General features: G+C 33.7%; 3 protein-coding genes and 1 long non-coding RNA gene across 4 annotated transcripts; 3 read left to right on the top strand and 1 right to left on the bottom strand.

Annotated features, from left to right (window-relative positions):
- Positions 1-697: 697 nt before the first annotated feature.
- Positions 698-3,298, top strand: LOC107370386 (protein NDRG3). Its single transcript, XM_015938375.3, has 2 exons — positions 698-1,701; positions 2,062-3,298. The coding sequence occupies exons 1-2, from the start codon at positions 1,431-1,433 to the stop codon at positions 2,781-2,783; spliced, it is 993 nt and encodes a 330-aa protein (XP_015793861.1). The 5' UTR covers positions 698-1,430; the 3' UTR covers positions 2,784-3,298.
- LOC149093307 (uncharacterized) lies at positions 3,068-4,162 on the bottom strand. Its single transcript, XR_016200165.1, has 2 exons — positions 3,755-4,162; positions 3,068-3,672 (listed from the first exon to the last, which is right to left on the bottom strand). It is a non-coding gene; the product is annotated as an uncharacterized LOC149093307 (long non-coding RNA).
- Positions 4,163-5,732: 1,570 nt separating this feature from the next.
- Positions 5,733-9,000, top strand: AP-1-2beta (adaptor protein complex 1/2, beta subunit). The gene is made up of 2 exons (XM_015938363.3): positions 5,733-8,016; positions 8,093-9,000. Exons 1-2 carry the CDS (start codon positions 5,866-5,868, stop codon positions 8,768-8,770), a joined length of 2,829 nt encoding a protein of 942 aa, XP_015793849.2. The 5' UTR covers positions 5,733-5,865; the 3' UTR covers positions 8,771-9,000.
- A 1,936-nt stretch (positions 9,001-10,936) lies between these two features.
- LOC107370353 (protein tolkin) lies at positions 10,937-18,234 on the top strand. Its single transcript, XM_089269653.1, has 6 exons — positions 10,937-11,565; positions 11,890-14,454; positions 15,649-16,277; positions 16,831-17,020; positions 17,117-17,835; positions 17,917-18,234. Exons 2-6 carry the CDS (start codon positions 13,191-13,193, stop codon positions 18,067-18,069), a joined length of 2,955 nt encoding a protein of 984 aa, XP_089125779.1. The 5' UTR covers positions 10,937-11,565; positions 11,890-13,190; the 3' UTR covers positions 18,070-18,234.
- Positions 18,235-19,282: the final 1,048 nt, after the last annotated feature.

Genomic DNA, 19,282 nt, shown 5'->3' with positions numbered 1-19,282 from the left:
CTATCATTAAATAGCGAAAGTAATGGAAAGTGATGATCAGGAAAATGATGATTATGATGAAGGAAGGTGAATCACCTTAAATTGAAAGTGGAATCTTTCAAATGGCTAATATTAATGGTTTGATGGATCTTTTATTTTGCGTTGAAATATTGATACGAGTGTAATTTATCTTAAATTGGCTTTACTCAGATGGATTAATTTTTAAATCAGTAAACTATTGATTACTGAAATTAAGGTAAAAAATGATCTAACTATTGCTACAGAATCAAGTGTTCCATCATGGTTTCACAGCTCGATATTATGTAAATTATTACAATCTAACATGAAAAACTCAATAAAGGAATGGTTTGTAAACAATGAATATAATCAATGAACATATTCAAAAATTGAAACATAATTGTAAGATCAATCCACACCCAAGATCAATACAGACTCATTTGCTAATGGCGAAGATTGGATTGAAAATATTGAAAACAATGATTGTAATGACATCCAAATAGCTAGATTTAATCAAACTAACAAGACTGGCGAATTGGTTAATTAAGAAACTAATTTTGATTCTATGTTAATGTTTTTAAAATTTAAAAATGGAGCTTTAAATAATTCATTTGATGATCTAAATTTTGCGATTCACCATTGGAAGATGTGACTGCAGTATAAATAGTGGTTGTTAGCGCATGAAGATAAGCTGACAGTCTGTTTAGCTTTTATTTAATGTTGTATATTCGTGAGAATCTCGTGATTATTTAAGTTAATCATTGTTCAACTTTCGTACCAATGTAGTTTAATCAATGGAATCTTTACTTTTTAATTGTTGATTTATCTCATAAATCTAATGTTATGGATCAATTAATGTAAACATTTATTTATTTCTCCATTCAATCGATAGTAAATAAAGCCAAGGAAGGTCAAACAACTAAGCAAAAACTCAACGTTTTTCAACATTTCATGGTATTTATCATCTTATATACGATTGACAGTTCAATAGTTGACTGAAAATTTGATATAAAAAAAGTGAAATAAAAAATTTTATTCGTGCTACCCGATAAATACATAAAACTCATCTCATCGTCTTCATTGGAGAGAAACAGTATAGTCATCTTTAATCAATCAAGAATTGGGAACATCGTTTTTTTGCCTCAACAATTGATTTTATTTCTAAAAACATAATCATCATTATAACATTATGTTGTATACAGGAACATGAATACTGTGTTTCTTTTTTTACCTGATCAATGATTAACTGCGTAATCCTATCCTCATTCACAAACAAGTGATCCTTGGAATACATTACACCAGATTGAAGATTGTTTTTATCTATTGGCTTTCACCGTCGAGATCAGCCATAACTCTTTTGGAAAGTGATATATTGTAACGTTAATTAATCCACACATTAATCGATTGATTTGGATTCATACAGGATAAAAACCATGAGTAAATCTAAAGAAGGTGTTAGCGGTGGTGGAGGGTTTGAAGATATTGAATTAGGTGATCCAAGTTTTCACCGTCTTAGCTTCATTCCCAATTTGATTCCCATCAAGACTATGTATGGTGTTGTTAAAGTTTTCAAAGAAGGAGCTGATCTTTCACCTAAGAGACCCGTAATAATTACTTACCATGATATTGGTCTAAACGGTTCGTCCAATTTCCGATCATTTTTCAACCACCATGATGTTCAACCTATTTTAATTAAGTTCTCAGGTAAGTTGGGTGACCTTTATTTCATGTCAGATATTTAAACAGTAAATGTGAATGTTCCTACAGATTTTTTCATTTGTTAGATAGATTTGTCTTTTGCTTTGAGTTATCGTGAGATCGTATTAGTTTTTGGGTTTCAAAGTAATAGACAAAAATTATCCAGTTATGGCAGTAATTGGCTTATACCATTTTACGTCTTATTGATTATCGTAACAAGATTTCCAGCCAATCCATTGGAAATCTAAAGTTGTTAATCGAGTTTTGTAGGTTTCTGATGTTCACTCGAGTAGCTGTTTTAATATGAATGCGTATTAAATCATTGAATCTATCAGTTTACTAAATTCCGATGTTTTTTATCTTTAGTTATCCATATTAATGCTCCTGGACAAGAGGATAAAGGCGCTCGATACAGTGATGATCTCCATTATCCAACAATGGACCAAATGGCTGATCAAATTGGTGCAATATGTAAACACTTTGAGATAAATCATTTCATTGGTCTAGGAACAGGCGCTGGAGCCAACATTTTATCTCGTTTTGCCCTTCGTTATCCAGATTTTGTTGATGGCCTATTCTTGATTGACTGTACATCCACGGTAGCTTCATGGTCAGAATGGGGTTATCAAAATTTAAATATCCACTATCTTAAAAATTTAGATGCTTCTGGACTTGGATCGTTAATTCCTGTAGCTGTTTCAGATTACCTATTGTGGCATCATTTTGGTACCATTGATGAAAATCGTAATCAAGATTTAATCTTTCAACTTCGCTCATATTTTTCCGAGAAAAATATCCATCCTCACAATTTGGCATTATTTATCAGTTCCTTTTTGGCTCGAACAGATCTTGGATTGGTCCGTGGGTCTGATAAACAGAGCTTTCAATGTCCTGTACTTTTATTAACCAGTTTTCACTCTCCGCATATTGAAGATACAGTTTATATGAACAGCCGTCTTAACCCTCAACAATCTCAATGGATGAAATTATCTGATTGTGGAATGCCTTTAGAGGAACAGCCAGGCAAAGTGGCCGAAGCTTTGCGTCTCTTCATCCAAGGCCTTGGTTATAGCCTTAAAGCAAATTAATTGTCTACGTTTACGATTAAGCGAAAAAGGAATCACCCTTTAATAGTATCCATTAGATATTTAATGACAATCATTTAGTATATTATATTGCAATATAATATTACTTATTGCCTATTATTACTTAATTCACATTTTCCAGCGATCGTCTTCAACCTATTAGGATTTCGTTACGTTTTACGCGATTTTCAACTAATCTTGAATTAAAATTATTCATCAATCCATTCACAAACACATGGTCTGGCAGCAATAAGAGATAATCAAATTTTAAATATATTCATGTATAGATAATAACAATTATTGACTTTATTTCATTTAAATTTTTAGTTTCAGGTTGATTGTACAGAATTTAGAATTGATTGAAGATAATTTTGTTACAAGTTATTATTATTATCATTTTGTACAGATACATTATTAACGAGAAACTAATTTGTGAGAATAACAAAATTAAAAAATCTTACCATTTTGATGGTTGAATCTTTGAAACAATTAAAAACAATTAAAATATTTGGAGATTATGATGAAATTGACACAAAAGTTGATAAAGTAAACATTAATTTACCCTGTAAATGTCATTAACATGACAATCAACCGAGTAATCTTATTCCAGGTTTGTATTTGTAAGTTTTGGGAAAAGCTAAGATGAATGTCTTTCGATTGATCAAAGGTGAAAAGAAGGGTCGACTCTTGAAGATCTTATTTTTACCCAAAATAAAGGCTGATGATGAACAGCTGGGTAGCCTGAGGGACATGAAGGCCAGCAAAGTTGAGATGATGAAGGTGAAAATTATGGTCAATTTCATTGTTGATTAAAATTCTTAGGTTTGATAGTTAAACAAAACACAAAACGTTGAAAAAAATCAGTGTAACTCGGTTTCTCCTGATGAAAACACTGCAAAATGCAAAAACAACTGATCACAAGAACGATCGCTAAACAACTGGTTAAGCCACGAAATAAGTTGACTCGATTATACCTGAAATTGTGTTGAAAAATGGACGATAAACAAAAACAAGAATTGAATGTAAATTTGATTAGAAACTTGATCCAGATTTGATAATCATGAATTTTACTCTTTAACAACTGTCAACAGGAAGCTTAAGATTCTCATAGATTCTGATTGACTGAAAAACAACAAAAAAAGTATTATTTGGATATTATTATAATAATAAGTTTAACACTAATCAACCCGACTAATTTATAGTGAATTTGGCTTCAAGGCATAACCGACTCCCGCTCAAATTAACCAGCCCCTTGACCAGAATAGTAGCAAAGTGAGAGTGAAGATGAAAAGAGAGCAAGATTATGATGTTGGTGATGATGATGGTGATGAGGAAGGCGATAAGGTGAAGAAGCTGTCTTTATAAGCTGGCTTCCTACTGGACTGTCCTGAATAAACCAAATTGCAATTGATTACTTCCGAGATTTGTTTTAATATTATTTGTATTTCACCTTTTTACCTTACACTTGTTATCATTTAACTGGATAGGATTTGGCGTACTGTTTGATTGTTTTCCGATCAATTAGGGTGTTTTTTTTGTTTCCTGTAACTTGAATAACATTTAACATCGGTATTGTTATCATTATCGATCACAAAACATCAGTATCTCAAGATGTAATGGGAGATGTTTAGGCCTTTAATGGCCAGTGTTTTCGGATAGGTTTGTTGGCAAAATCGTGTTCTTTTCAAATTTGTATTCAATTTAAATCATCTTTATCATCTTGCTTTGATAAATGGTCTTTATGGGTGTGATTAAACGATAAATCAATCAAGTTGATTTTTATAATAACCTTCCAACAATATCATTTCTAATTTTATCGACAAATTGAAGGTGTTTTCTTGTGTTGGCTTTAAAGAGGCATTAATCGTTGTTTTCATCTCTAATTGACAATAGAAAACTGGAACAAATCAACTGACCATCAAATGGTAAAAATATAACATTGATGAGGGTTACTTATTTTAACGAATCAAGTTATTGACTGTCAATAAAGATCTGGAAATAGTTTACATTTTCTTACCGGTCAATCTTTTCGGTCAATCTATTGTTCATTCAAGATGAAGGCTTGAGATTTGATAAGAGACTTTGGCCGACTATTATTATTTACGATCTTAGTAGTATTTGACTGAGATTAAACAGAAATCACAGCTTAATAATAGGTAGAGAATCTAATTTCCAATCAAAAGATCCAAATAGCCCAGTTGTATTAAGCGATTAAAATCGGTTAAGGTTGTACTTTTTAGATTTGTTTTTCTTTTGCTTTTGCCTACAAAATGGTTAGGTGAATATTGATTGATTTTACAAATCTATTCTCGATTTAGTGACTTGGGTGAATCGGATTGACCTCGCTATTTTACTAATCATTGTCAGAAAAATTTCTTCGGGATTTAATTGGGAATCGATAAATAAAAATACTGATCTTGCTTTATTGTAAATTTTAGGTTTTGATTGGTGAATAGCAAATGATTTATAAATATTTGACATTGATTTTGCTCTTTTGTTCACTATTTTTACCATCCAGTATCTAACAGTTGAGCTATTAACTCAGATTGAATTTTAAAATTTATTCTGGTTAAAGTTTAGAACGTTAACTTTAAATAATTACACGCACAATCTAACGGTTTGGTAACGTTTTTACTTTAGCACAGTCGGTTTTAGTCACATTGGTTTAAATAAAACAAATTAGATAACACTCTGGGTCAAATTAAGAAATAATTGTTGCAAATATAGTGAATAGGAATTGATTAAGACCAAATATTTCAATAATAATTTACTCTATTAGATAAAAATTATGTAATTTACATTTTAAATAATATTGACAAGATATCAAAACCAGAGAATCAAAAGTAACGCCATCTCATGAAATTAGAATCAAGGTTTTTTTAGGGTAGGAAACGCCTCCCAAAGGAAGCCAAAGCTTAACCAAATTACCTTTTAAATCTAATAGCTGCTTACTGTCAACCTGATTGTTTTCTTTACTGTAATTTTTTTTATCAATTGTGTCCAGTTTTTGATTTTTTAGGTCTTGATTAACTTTCTCCATTTCTCCATTTTCTTCTCATAACTCGAACAGTTTTGATTCATCAAGATGACTGATGCCAAATACTTTGCAAACACCAAAAGAGGTGAACTATTTGAATTAAAAGGAGAACTGAATAGTGATAAAAAAGAGAAAAGAAGGGAAGCCGTGAAAAAGGTCATCGCATCTATGACAGTGGGTAAAGATGTTTCCTCGCTATTTCCTGATGTAGTCAATTGTATGCAAACGGATAATTTGGAGCTCAAAAAATTAGTTTATCTATACCTCATGAATTATGCTAAAAGTCAACCAGATATGGCAATCATGGCAGTCAACACATTTGTCCGAGATTGTGATGATCCAAATCCATTGATCAGAGCACTTGCTGTTCGAACGATGGGTTGTATTCGGGTTGATAAGATCACTGAATATCTAACTGAACCCCTGAGGAAATGTTTACGAGATGAAGATCCTTATGTGAGAAAAACTGCGGCTGTTTGCGTAGCCAAGCTTCATGACATTAATGCATCTATGGTAGAAGAGCAAGGATTTCTTGATTTATTGCGAGAACTTCTTTCAGATTCCAATCCTATGGTTGTTGCTAATGCTGTCGCTGCTCTGTCTGAAATTAATGAAGCATCAAGCACTGGTCAACCTTTGGTTGAATTTAATTCTCAAACAATCAACAAGCTGCTCACAGCACTTAATGAATGTACTGAATGGGGCCAGGTTTTCATTCTGGATGCTTTGGCAAATTATTCAACTAAAGATGATCGTGAAGCCCAGAGTATTTGTGAGCGAGTTACTCCAAGATTAGCTCATGCAAATGCTGCTGTTGTCCTTAGTGCGGTCAAAGTTTTAATGAAATTTATGGAGAGAATGAATGATGCTGAATTCGTCTCAACCCTTACGAAGAAATTGGCTCCCCCATTGGTTACATTACTTTCCAGTGAACCTGAAGTACAGTACGTAGCTCTCAGAAATATCAATTTAATTGTTCAAAAGAGACCAGATATTCTGAAACATGAAATGAAGGTTTTCTTTGTTAAATATAATGATCCAATCTATGTTAAATTGGAAAAGCTCGACATCATGATAAGATTGGCTTCTCAAGCAAATATTACTCAAGTTCTTGCTGAACTAAAAGAGTATGCGACCGAAGTTGACGTTGATTTTGTTCGTAAAGCTGTACGAGCAATTGGTCGTTGTGCTATCAAAGTTGAACAATCAGCGGAGAGGTGTGTTGCTACTTTGTTAGATCTCATTCAAACAAAGGTGAATTATGTTGTTCAGGAGGCAATTGTTGTGATTAAAGATATCTTCAGAAAATATCCTAACAAGTATGAGAGTATCATTTCCACTCTCTGTGAAAATCTCGACACATTAGATGAACCAGAGGCCCGAGCTTCGATGATATGGATTATCGGTGAATATGCCGAACGTATCGATAATGCAGATGAGCTGTTGGAAAATTTCCTTGAAGGTTTCCATGATGAAAATGCCCAAGTTCAGTTATCATTACTTACAGCTATTGTCAAACTTTTCTTGAAAAGACCTACTGAAACTCAAGAAGTAGTCCAACAAGTTCTCAGTCTAGCTACACAGGACAGTGACAACCCAGATCTTCGTGATCGAGGTTTCATTTACTGGCGTCTACTATCAACTGATCCAGCTGCTGCTAAAGAAGTTGTCCTGGCCGAGAAGCCTCTGATTTCTGAAGAAACTGATCTTTTGGAACCAACTCTGCTCGACGAGCTGATTTGTCATATTGGAAGTCTAGCTTCAGTTTATCATAAACCTCCTTCAGCCTTCGTTGAAGGTAAAACTGGTCTCAGAAAAAGTCTTAATCCTCGTTCAGGATCCGGCGATGATGGCCAATTGTCTAACGCTACAAATGAACAACAACCTACCGTAATCCCATCACAGGAAACTCTCATTGGTGATCTTCTCAGCCTCGAGCTTAATCCTCCCCCAGTTCAACCAACTTACACTACTTCACCAATTAACAGTTATTCCAATGTTGATATACTTGGAGGTGGTTTAGACACACTTTTGGGTGGTAATGATATTTCACAACCAGCTCCTCCAGTGCCCAGCACAACATTCCCACCAACTGCCTCTGTACCCATTCCACCTGTCCCAGTCTCTTCAACTTCTGGACTTCTTGGTGATATATTTGGCATTCCAGTTACTAGTACCTTTTTCACCCCACCTAAAGAGGTTAGTAAAATTTATTCTTTTAATTTAAAATATTTTTCAAATTATTATTTAATTCATATCTTTGTCAATCTCGTAGCTTTGGCTCTCAGCTACTGATGGTAAAGGTCTTGAACTATCAGGGACATTCACTCGTCGTAATGGTGCAATTCATATGGAGATGACCTTTGTTAACCGAGCAATGCAATCCATGACAGGATTTGCTATACAGTTTAACAAGAACAGCTTTGGCTTGGCTCCTGGTCAACCATTGACTGTCCAAACACCCCTCCAACCCAATTTATCCGCAGATGCGAGTCTACCTTTGAGCACCAATGGACCTGTTCAAAAAATGAATCCATTGACAAACCTTCAAGTTGCAGTAAAAAACAACGTCGGAATATTTTACTTCAGTGCAGTTGTACCATTGCATGTTTACTGTGTTGAAGATGGTAGCATGGATAAACGCGTTTTCTTGTCCACCTGGAAAGAGATTCCATCTCAGAATGAATTGCAGTTTCCCATTAATGGTGTTAACCTTGATGCTGATGCTATTTCATCCAAACTACAATCCAATAACGTTTTTACAATTGCTAAACGAACTGTTGAAGGAAACGATATGCTATACCAATCGTTCAAATTAACTAATAATATGTGGATCCTCGCTGAGCTCAAGATTCAACCCGGTAGTCCAGATATACAATTATCTGTTAAATCCAGAGTCACCGAGATCGCTTCCTGCGTGCATAAAATGTACGAAATTTTACTCTTAAACTGAGCCAGCATTCGAAATTGGGTGTTTTGATTTTCAAGCTATTAGATCGTTGCGTTAAAGATTGCATATCCATTTAAAAAGCAAAAAATAATTTAATCGAAGTTAATTGTACTCATTAGAAGAAGATAAATAATAAATGTAATTTATTTGAAATCGATAGTTACTCATGGAATCAAATTTGCAAATTTTTGTTCTGATGTGAATATAATAATTATTGTCATATTTTTAAGATACGTCATCTCTTTGAATTAATTTTTTTCCATGACTTCTTTCAATTGTTTTCATGTATTCCCAATCAGAAAAGGAGTAAATATTTCGAGAGATTGCAAATTTCAAAAATATCTGTTATTTTAATTTTAATATTGTGTTTTTTTAAATTGTCAAAAGTTCACTAAATTAAATCTTATGGTTGATATTATGTTTTAAAAGGCTTAAAAAGTTGAAAAACTCGTTTTATTATCGAATTGGTTGTTGGTTATTATTAGTAGGACCCTAAGTCCTAACCGTCTCACCTCTAGTTATTGCTTTAGCTAGTTTTTTACCGAAGTAGACCCCGAAACATGGCTTTTATTAATATCATTGCAGCGTGCCGTTAGCACGTTCCTTTAACGACAAACCTAATTAAGATATTGGTAACTATTTATTAGCTTGATAAACAATTTCTTAAAAAAATCTTATTTGAGTAAGAATTGTTATGTTAAACTTAGATTATTGAGAATCTGATGAAATTTCCGATAAAATTTTAAGATTGAAAAATTTCAAAGAAAATTTCTCTGAAAAAAATATTTGGTGTAACTGATGAAAAAATTATCTACTTTATTACATAAATTAATAACTCATTATCTGCTTTTCATTTGTAATATTGGCAAAAATCACATGTAATCAATGTTGACGCCTTTAATATTCTGCAAATTGGTTTAAACATGAAGCATTTATTTGTGTTTGAGTTGATAACAGATTGTACGATAGAGCATCCACACATACTAGAGTAAAACAGTTGACTGTGAATCTGGTTAGAAAGCCAACTTGCTCTAATAATAATTGACATCTTATGTTTGTATTTTTTTAATAATTCAGTGACGCTCTGTCATCTAATTATGTAGGTGAGTTTTCTAATTAATATATAGATGATTGAATTGATATTATCACGTATATTAATCAATTAGCTTGGTTATTTTATTTTTGATTACCTTTTCTTTTTGTTTATCTTCTATTTTACCTCTTTCTTAACATAAAGGGTGTTGAGGTTCGTAAGGTTCAAGCTATCGCTTACCCAAATGTTGATAAGGAGATAAAGATGATAAAAATGAAAATATCAATGGCAAAGATGGTTGATGAAGACGAAGACGATGAGACAATTTCATTTTATCATCATTATCTCTTTATCAACATTTGGGTAAGTGATTGCTTGAACCTTACTAACCTCAACACCCTTTAGATTTTCTAGACAACCAGGTGATGAAACCTCTTTCTATCTGTTTTCATATTTATTGTAATATTTACCACCGCTTTCACATTACCCACCGTTATCTGATTTATTGTTAATCCAACGTTGAATCTTTAATTGATTATAAACACCTCGATAGTGTCATTTTTTATGCATCAACATGTCTTCAACCAGCTTTTTTTCAATACTATTGCTTTGCTGGTTGACGCTTCATGTTCAAGCAAGGATCCATCATTTAGTCTTAAAGGTAAGATTCTGTGTATCGATATCTTGATCACATGTGTATCATCTTCATAATCATCATCATCTGGAATGGTGTTAGACTTTCATTGAGACATCATCTCATTGTTTCCATCGTTTCTGACAAGATTATACTTCGATTTAGAAATCTGATCGGTAAATCTTAAAGTACATCAAGGGAAATTGAACAGTTCACTATTCAATCACTTTTTGCTTAGAATTGAGATTTCGTTTGATTTGCATGAACTATTGCTTCGATTGCATATTGAATTAGAAAGACCATTGTCTTGAGATTGATCTTTTGATGTTGAACAAATAGTTTCCTTTGCTCCGAATAGTCTGATGGATTGATATCTTGAAGCTTGGACCTTATGAAAGATTTCTGATTTTTTTTCGACTTTCTAATATTTCTTTTTCAATCAATTTGATAAGTTTACAGTTGTATATTTATCTTTATTTTTTTGTTTTTTTGTGTTTTTCAGCGATTTGTGGTGGTGATATTGTTAGTGAAGAAGGAACTCTTCAAAGTCCCAATTATCCTGAAGACTATCGACCCAACAAGGAGTGCATTTGGAAGATAATTGTTCCAGAGAAATATCAAGTTGCCCTTAAATTTTCCTCTTTTGAGATTGAATCTCATGACAACTGTGTCTATGATTACCTTGAGATACGAGATGGACATTCATTATCAAACTCACCCATTTTGGGTAAATTTTGTGGACACAGAATTCCAAATGATATAAGATCGACAAGCAATAAACTTTTAATCAAATTTGTATCTGATTCGTCCGTCCAAAAGGCTGGTTTTTCAGCCAATTTTATCAAAGAGTTCGACGAATGTTCCTCAGGTAACCATGGATGTGACCATATTTGTGTTAACACATTAGGCGGTTATCGATGTGAGTGTCGCATTGGATACGAGCTTCACTCAGATGGGAAAAAGTGTGAAAATGCTTGCGGTGGTTTAATTGAACTATTCAATGGAACTCTGGTCAGTCCATCATTTCCTGATCTTTATCCACCCAACAAGAATTGCATCTGAGAAATTGTTGCTCCACCACAATTCAGGATAACATTGAATTTCACTCATTTCGATTTGGAAGGAAATAATGTAAGTTTCCCAAATATTCACTCTTCAATACAAATCAATCCTCAACATTCAAAGTTATTAAGTTATTATTATTATTATCTGTAAATTTGGATTGCGTATATTGACCTTTAAATTAAATCAGTTTATCTCTTTCAAAGCTTTTGGTTATTTTGACCCTTTAACGTGAATCCCTTCTGATCACCTTATTTCACTTGATCGGATTGAATTTGCTTAATTTACATTTGCTGCTTTGGATGTTGGCTTAATCGTCTTTTCCTTTATCAGATTCTTGCTTACAATGACAATATGCTTAAATGGTCAACATATTTATCTTTATAATAATAGGTCCATTCAAGTGTAAAACATTATTCCAGGAATCCAATGTAGAGCAAAAATGTGAATCAGAGAGACTCGTGCCATTGTATCTTTTATCTCATTTTGGTTTTGATACATTTCTTTTATTGATGATTCAATCTCTGGTAATAACTATGCAACACCCAAGGCAATAATAATGGGCATCACAAGGAATGGGAAGAAAGAAAAAGGAGAAAAATGAAAATACCAAGAAATTTGGTCACTGCATTCATTGCATTCAGATCTTGATTGGCAATATTTTCACTTTGAAGCAAGCAAGAAAAAAAAGAGGAAGAAAAGACGAAGAAAGATGATAAAGATGAAAAATGATGGAAATGGCAGAGGCAAGGAAATATGTCGAATCGATTGTAAGCAGAGGAATCTCAATGTTACAATAACAAGAGAAGCAAATTACACCAATAATTTGTAGTTAACAACAAGAGTATCATATTAACATTTACTGTAACCTCAAAGGCCTTTTAGGGTAACAAGTGAAAGATGAATAGGTCACAATGGCCGTTCTCTTTGGCCTTTGCAATTTAATCCTTGATGATTGTCGATGATAATGAAAAATGGAAATTTGGAGCAAACTTTTTTACTCTTTTTTTTCTGGTTCCTTTCATTTCCTCGGACAAGAGCAGAAAAGGAGAGAAGAAAAAAGTGAAAGAACAAAAATGCAAAAAAAAGAAGTGAAACGAAGAGGAAAGCATCTCATCTCATCCATCTGTACAAAGATGAATCTCTCATCATAATCATCTTTCACTATTCACATGTGTATCATCTTCATCATCATTATCATCTTGTAATGCTTTTCTTGTTATTATCTTAATTTTTCTTCTCATCCATCGTTCTTTGCTCCTTTTCATTTGCAAAGAGAAGAAAAAGAAGAAGAAAAAACAGAAAAAGTAAAGTATCTCTTCTGTCATCCAGCATCTCCTCACTTTTGTTCTGTGTATTTGTTCATTTTCTTCATCTTCCTCCTTCTCATCATCCTTCTCCTCCCTCAGACAAAATTGAATATTATTTGCTCTGTTCGCTCACTTTTACTCTTCACCATTGAGTCTATGCGTAAAGCCCCTTCACAGTTGAACATTGGGAGAATGGTGTTAGACTTTCATTGAGACATCATCTCATTGTTTCCATCACAACTAATCAAAGTTATTGAAATCATTTATTGTCTCTCTCTCTCTCTCCCATTTCCCACCCTCTCTCACTGAACATCTCTGTCTCTGTCTCTCCCTCGTCTCTCACCAAAGATCTAACGATGATGCTATGATTGTCTTAACGGAAAGATGAGCTTATTTTACATTCTGTTAACTGTAACAGTTCAAATTATTATTCTTGTAACAATTTGCCAAATACCTTTAACCATCTCAGCGCCATCATCTAATCACAATTATCAAAGTAACAATCAACATTATGGATATAAAGAGAAATTACGATCTTCGTCTAAATCGACACCCAAATTGCCATCAAGTTTACCACCTTCATCATCGTCCACTTTTCATTCGGCATCATCTTCTTTACCCTCATTTTCATTCGCCTCTCAACTTGTCCATTCACCACTTAAACGGACACCTCGTGCAGCAACTGCTCGACCTGAGCGACTCTGGGATTACGGTGTGATTCCGTATGAAATTGAGGCCAACTTTTCAGGTGACCATAAAGCTCTATTTAAACAAGCCATGCGTCATTGGGAAAACTTTACTTGTATTCAGTTTGTCGAGCGAACACCCGAACATCCAAATTACATTGTATTCACCGAACGTCCTTGTGGTTGTTGCTCTTTTGTCGGTAAACGAGGAAATGGTCCACAAGCCATTTCATTGGGTAAAAATTGTGACAAGTTCGGTATTGTGGTCCATGAGTTGGGTCATGTGGTTGGATTTTGGCATGAACACACTCGACCTGATCGGGATAAGCACGTTGAAATTGTCAACAACAACATTATGTCGGGCCAAGAGTACAATTTCAATAAGCTTTCCGATGAAGAGGTCAATTCGCTGGGATTAACCTATGATTTTGATTCGATTATGCATTATGCTAGAAACACTTTTTCTAAGTCAACCTATTTAGACACCATTTTACCTCAAGAAGATACAATACACAAAACGAGACCCGAAATTGGTCAACGAATAAGGTTATCGAAAGGAGACATTTCACAAACAAATTTACTCTACAGATGTCCCAAGTGCGGTCGAACTCTTCAAGAGCCAAGTGACGCCTTTTGGTCTCCTTACTATCCAAATGGATCCAATCAAATTGAAAGTGAACATTGCGAATGGCGAATCACGGCAACTCACGGAGAACGCATTCAATTGAACATTACCGATCTGGACATTGTCTCTTCTTCTGCTACAGATGAGGTTAACGATGAATGTTTTGACAATTATATTGAAGTTCGAGATGGCTATTGGCCTAAATCACCTTCACTTGGACGATTTTGTGGAACCAAAACTCCGGACATTATCATGTCCACTGGATATCGATTGTTGGTTACCCTGAAAACGACCATTAACCAAGTTGGACATAAAGGTTTTAAAGCTCATTACGAAGGTAAATTTTTTTCCCTCTTTTCAACATTTCAATATCTTAAGGAATCTCTTTCATTGCAATCTTTTCTTGATTGTTGTCAAGTTGTGGTTCCTTTTGTTTGTTCATTCAACTATTACATTCTCGTTAATTGTTAATCTCAACAAATCTGATTAACTGTGATGAGCAAACAAAACGTAACTTGTTCATTTACCATTTTCTGGCCGTTCTTTCACTTCTTTGTTTTCCTTGTTCAATCCTCACACTCAGTTTGATCAAGTGCCATTTGATTGATTAGATTTGATTGATGTTGACTAAGAATCTGTCTAACCATAACTCACCATATTCATTATCAGTTTTAATATTTACGTCAAATTGTCACTTAACTATAATAATTGGCATTATTTTATCAATTGTTAATCATCTTTTTAATTGGTTGAGATAACAAATGAAAGTAGTATATTAAAGTCCTGAATAAAATTATTGATTAGCTAAGTAAAGTTAATTGACACCAAGAGAAGGTTCCGTAAATGCGAAGAAACGCAACAATAATAGTTACAAGTGAATAAAAATATTGAATCAAAGCTGATTTGCATTTGCGATTCTCTTCACTTCGTTCGGATCAAATTACGCATTTCCATGTTTATTTTATAGATATATTTTATCCAATAGATCACTGACATTTGACTAGTTTTTTGGTCTACAGTTGAGTGTAACTTTGCTCACAGTCCAAACTCTTGTACCTTCAAAGCATTTCCTACTTTTTTGCATGATCAAGGTGAACATTTCTTCTTCTGTTTCATAACTGATTCGAGTACGCATCCAACTTCTGATCGTTTCTGACAAGATTATACTTCGATTTAGAAATCTGATCGGTAAATCTTAAAGTACGTCAAGGGAAATTGAACAGTTCACTATTCAATCTCTTTTTGCTTAGAATTGAGATTTCGTTTGATTTGCATAAACTATTGCTTCGATTGCATATTGAATTAGAAAGACAATTTTCTTGTGATTGGTCTTTTGATGTTGAAAAAATAATAGTTTCATTTGTCCAAAAAGTCTGATGGATTGAGATTTATTGAATTGTATCTTGTAGCTTGGGCCTTATGAAAAGATTTCTGATTCTTTTTTATTTTCTAATATTTCTTTTTCAATCAATTTGATAAGTTTACAGTTGTATATTTATCTTTGTTTTTTTTGTGTTTTTGTGTTTTTCAGCGATTTGTGGTGGTGATATTGTTAGTGAAGAAGGAACCCTTCAAAGTCCCAATTATCCGGAAGACTATCGACCCAACAAGGAATGCATTTGGAAGATAATTGTTCCAGAGAAATATCAAGTTGCCCTTAAATTTTCCTCTTTTGAGATTGAATCTCATGACAACTGTGTCTATGATTACCTTGAGATACGAGATGGACATTCATTATCAAACTCACCCATTTTGGGTAAATTTTGTGGACACAGAATTCCAAATGATATAAGATCGACAAGTAATAAACTTTTAATCAAATTTGTATCTGATTCGTCCGTCCAAAAGGCTGGTTTTTCAGCCAATTTTATCAAAGAGTTCGACGAATGTTCCTCAGGTAACCATGGATGTGACCATATTTGTGTTAACACATTAGGCGGTTATCGATGTGAGTGTCGCATTGGATACGAGCTTCACTCAGATGGGAAAAAGTGTGAAAATGCTTGCGGTGGTTTAATTGAACTATTGAATGGAACTCTGGTCAGTCCATCATTTCCTGATCTTTATCCACCCAACAAGAATTGCATCTGGGAAATTGTTGCTCCACCACAATTCAGGATAACATTGAATTTCACTCATTTCGATTTGGAAGGAAATAATGTAAGTTTCCCAAATATTAACTCTTCAATACAAATCAATCCTCAACATTCAAAGTTATTTCAATCAACACCCAATCATATCAAGCTGACCTGTAATCAAATATTGGTCTTAATCGAGTTTTTATTTCTAGATAGTTAAACATGAATATTTATTTATATATTAATAGCAATGAGCCAAATATTTACTTATTACTTAATGCAAGTTTATTATTTTTCATTCAATCTCTCATTGATGATTACCTAACTGAAACAGACTTTCATGATTATGTTCATCCTTTATTCAAACTGCCATGGATGGACTTTCTTTAAGTAGCCAACACTATTTACTATTAGCCAATAACTGTAGGTTATGTTTAGTTAATTACTTTGATTAGATGATATTTATTTTTATTATTTCTAACCCTTTAACGATTTCCTAACCAATTAGAATTGTTATATCTCGTGATTTTTTCCAAGTGTTACATGATTGTTGAATCTAAAAATGTGAAACTACTGATGTTTACTTTAACCAGAATTAACTGATAACGATTCTTTTCTTTCCATCATCTATTCAGCAAGATTGTGAGTATGACAGTGTTGAGGTGAAGAGTGTTAAAAGTGACAATCCAGATTATTATAAACATGGAGTATTTTGTGGACCAACAAATCCGCCGACAATCACCTCGATTGGGAATAGTTTGAGGATTGCATTCAACACTGATAATAGTGTACAGAAAAGTGGATTCTCGGCTTCATTTTTTACTGGTAATTAATTGTTGCTCTTAATCATTTATTAACTCATTTTTAATTCCTTTTCATTGTCTTCCTCTTTTTTTGCCTTGTTTAAATTAATAAAAACAGATAAAGATGAATGTGTTGTTAACAATGGCGGCTGTCAACACATTTGTATCAATACAATAGGATCATATAAGTGTGCCTGCCACAATGGCTTTGTCCTTCATGAAAATAAACATGATTGCAAGGAGGGAAGTTGTACTCATTCAATTGTATCACCCTTTGGGTTAATCAGTTCACCCAATTATCCTGAACCATATCCTAACCGTAAAGACTGTGCTTGGCTATTTACCACCACTCCAGGTCATCGAATTAAACTCGCCTTTGAAGACTTCGAACTGGAAATTCACCCTGAATGTGCTTATGATCATTTACTTGTCTATGATGGACCGACAATGGATAATACCACTTTGGGTAAATTTTGTGGATCCAAATTGCCACATCCGTTGCTTTCCTCGTCAAACAAGTTGTACATGATCTTCAAGTCTGACCCATCAGTCCAACGGAAAGGCTTTAAGGCAACTCATACAACTGTTTGTGGTGGTCGGTTGATTGCTACTTCCAATGTTGAACATTTATATTCTCATGCTAAATACGGTGATTCCAATTATGACAAAAAGGAAGATTGTGATTGGATTATTGAAGCTCCTGATGGTTATCGGGTTAGACTGAGATTCCTTACCTTTGAAATTGAAGCGGAAAACGATTGCAGCTATGATTATGTGGAAATATTTGACGGTTATGACACTTCATCTCGTCTTATTGGCCGCTACTGCGGTAATACTGTAAGTATTGTCAATGCACATTGAAAAAGTGTGTAACCATTGAAGGAAATTTAATTTGAATTTTCATTGATTTGATTTCAGTTGCCACCTGAAGTTTTATCAACAAATGAGTACCTTTTGGTTCGCTTTCATTCCGATGATACTCAGCACAACAAAGGATTTTCTATTGTTTATCATGGATTGGATGGAAATGAAGATGGACAGTTCATCAATCATTCGTCATCACTTCGATAAATGTTAACTTATGTGATTTACAATCTTCAGCGGAAATTGATTGGAAAAATTAGTGATAATCCTTTTTACATACTCTGCATAACTCTTTATTCCGCCATGCATCAGAATAAAAAGTAATTAACAATCAACGAAATAATCTGAATAAAGATGCTCTTTAACGCGAGAGTTCTGTCTTATCAAAGTTGTTTCTATTCAAACGAGAATTATTGTAAAGACAAAATTGCGAAAAATTTATATTCTTGATAGAAAATTTTCATAGGGTTAAAATTAAATTTCATGACTACAATTCTGGTAATGGGTCAAAACAGGAAAAGTAAAAAAGCAGAAGCAAATGCGCAAATAGAAAAAATAGCAAATCGGCTTTTAAAATGAATGCAAATCTATTGAAAGGTTTGATATCGAGATCGGTTTGAACCGACTTAGTTTGGGCACACAAGTCCTCTGATATTGACCATCTTTCGTTGATGAAATGCAACGAAAGATGACATTAATAGCATCGGCGATTGAGTCCATCAGAGAGTTTTGGAATACCAAAGTTAATATTATATAAGAAATTGTTCATTTCACGACACTGTGATAGACTCAATCTACAGTGGATTCGTAACAGAGATTGTTCATTTAAAGACAGTATATAGACTCAATCTTTGGTGGTATTGGAATAAGAGATTGTTGCATACGATTATTCATCTTCGAACTGGTTCTTCATGTGGGAACTCAATGCCATAGTCATGCCGACTATTGTTACTCTATTGCGTAGTCATAGACAATGACAATTGATAGACTAAAGCGTAGATGGATTAGTAAAAAGTGATTGTTCATTTCAAGACAGTTGTTAGACTCAATTTTTGGTGGTATTGGAACAAGGAATTGTTCATTTCAAAACAGTTATTAGACTCAATCGAGACTCAATAGACTCAATGTGAAGAAACATTGTAACGCTATGGTGATGCACCTCATTCGTGTTCGTATCGTGCAATTCAAATTCAAAACGAAAATGAAGTCTTATAAGAAATACAAAAACGTGCAGAAAATTAGTCTGGGACTCCTTGCTTCTGAGTTAACCTTCGCCTCAGACTCTGGATCTGAAACTGTGCCTTTTTGAGTTGGTTGTGTACATAATACAAATCATTCCTGATGAATTGATTCTCGTCAGCCAAGACTTGATTCTTCTTCAAGATTTACAACAATAACCTCTTTTCGGCACTGAGCAAAG

This window comes from Tetranychus urticae, chromosome 3, assembly GCF_039701765.1.
Source record: "Tetranychus urticae isolate SD_2017Ah chromosome 3, NJAU_TeUrti_SD_1.0, whole genome shotgun sequence".
NCBI classification, from domain to species: Eukaryota; Metazoa; Arthropoda; class Arachnida; order Trombidiformes; family Tetranychidae; genus Tetranychus; species Tetranychus urticae.
This window is presented reverse-complemented; position numbering and strand designations above follow the sequence as displayed.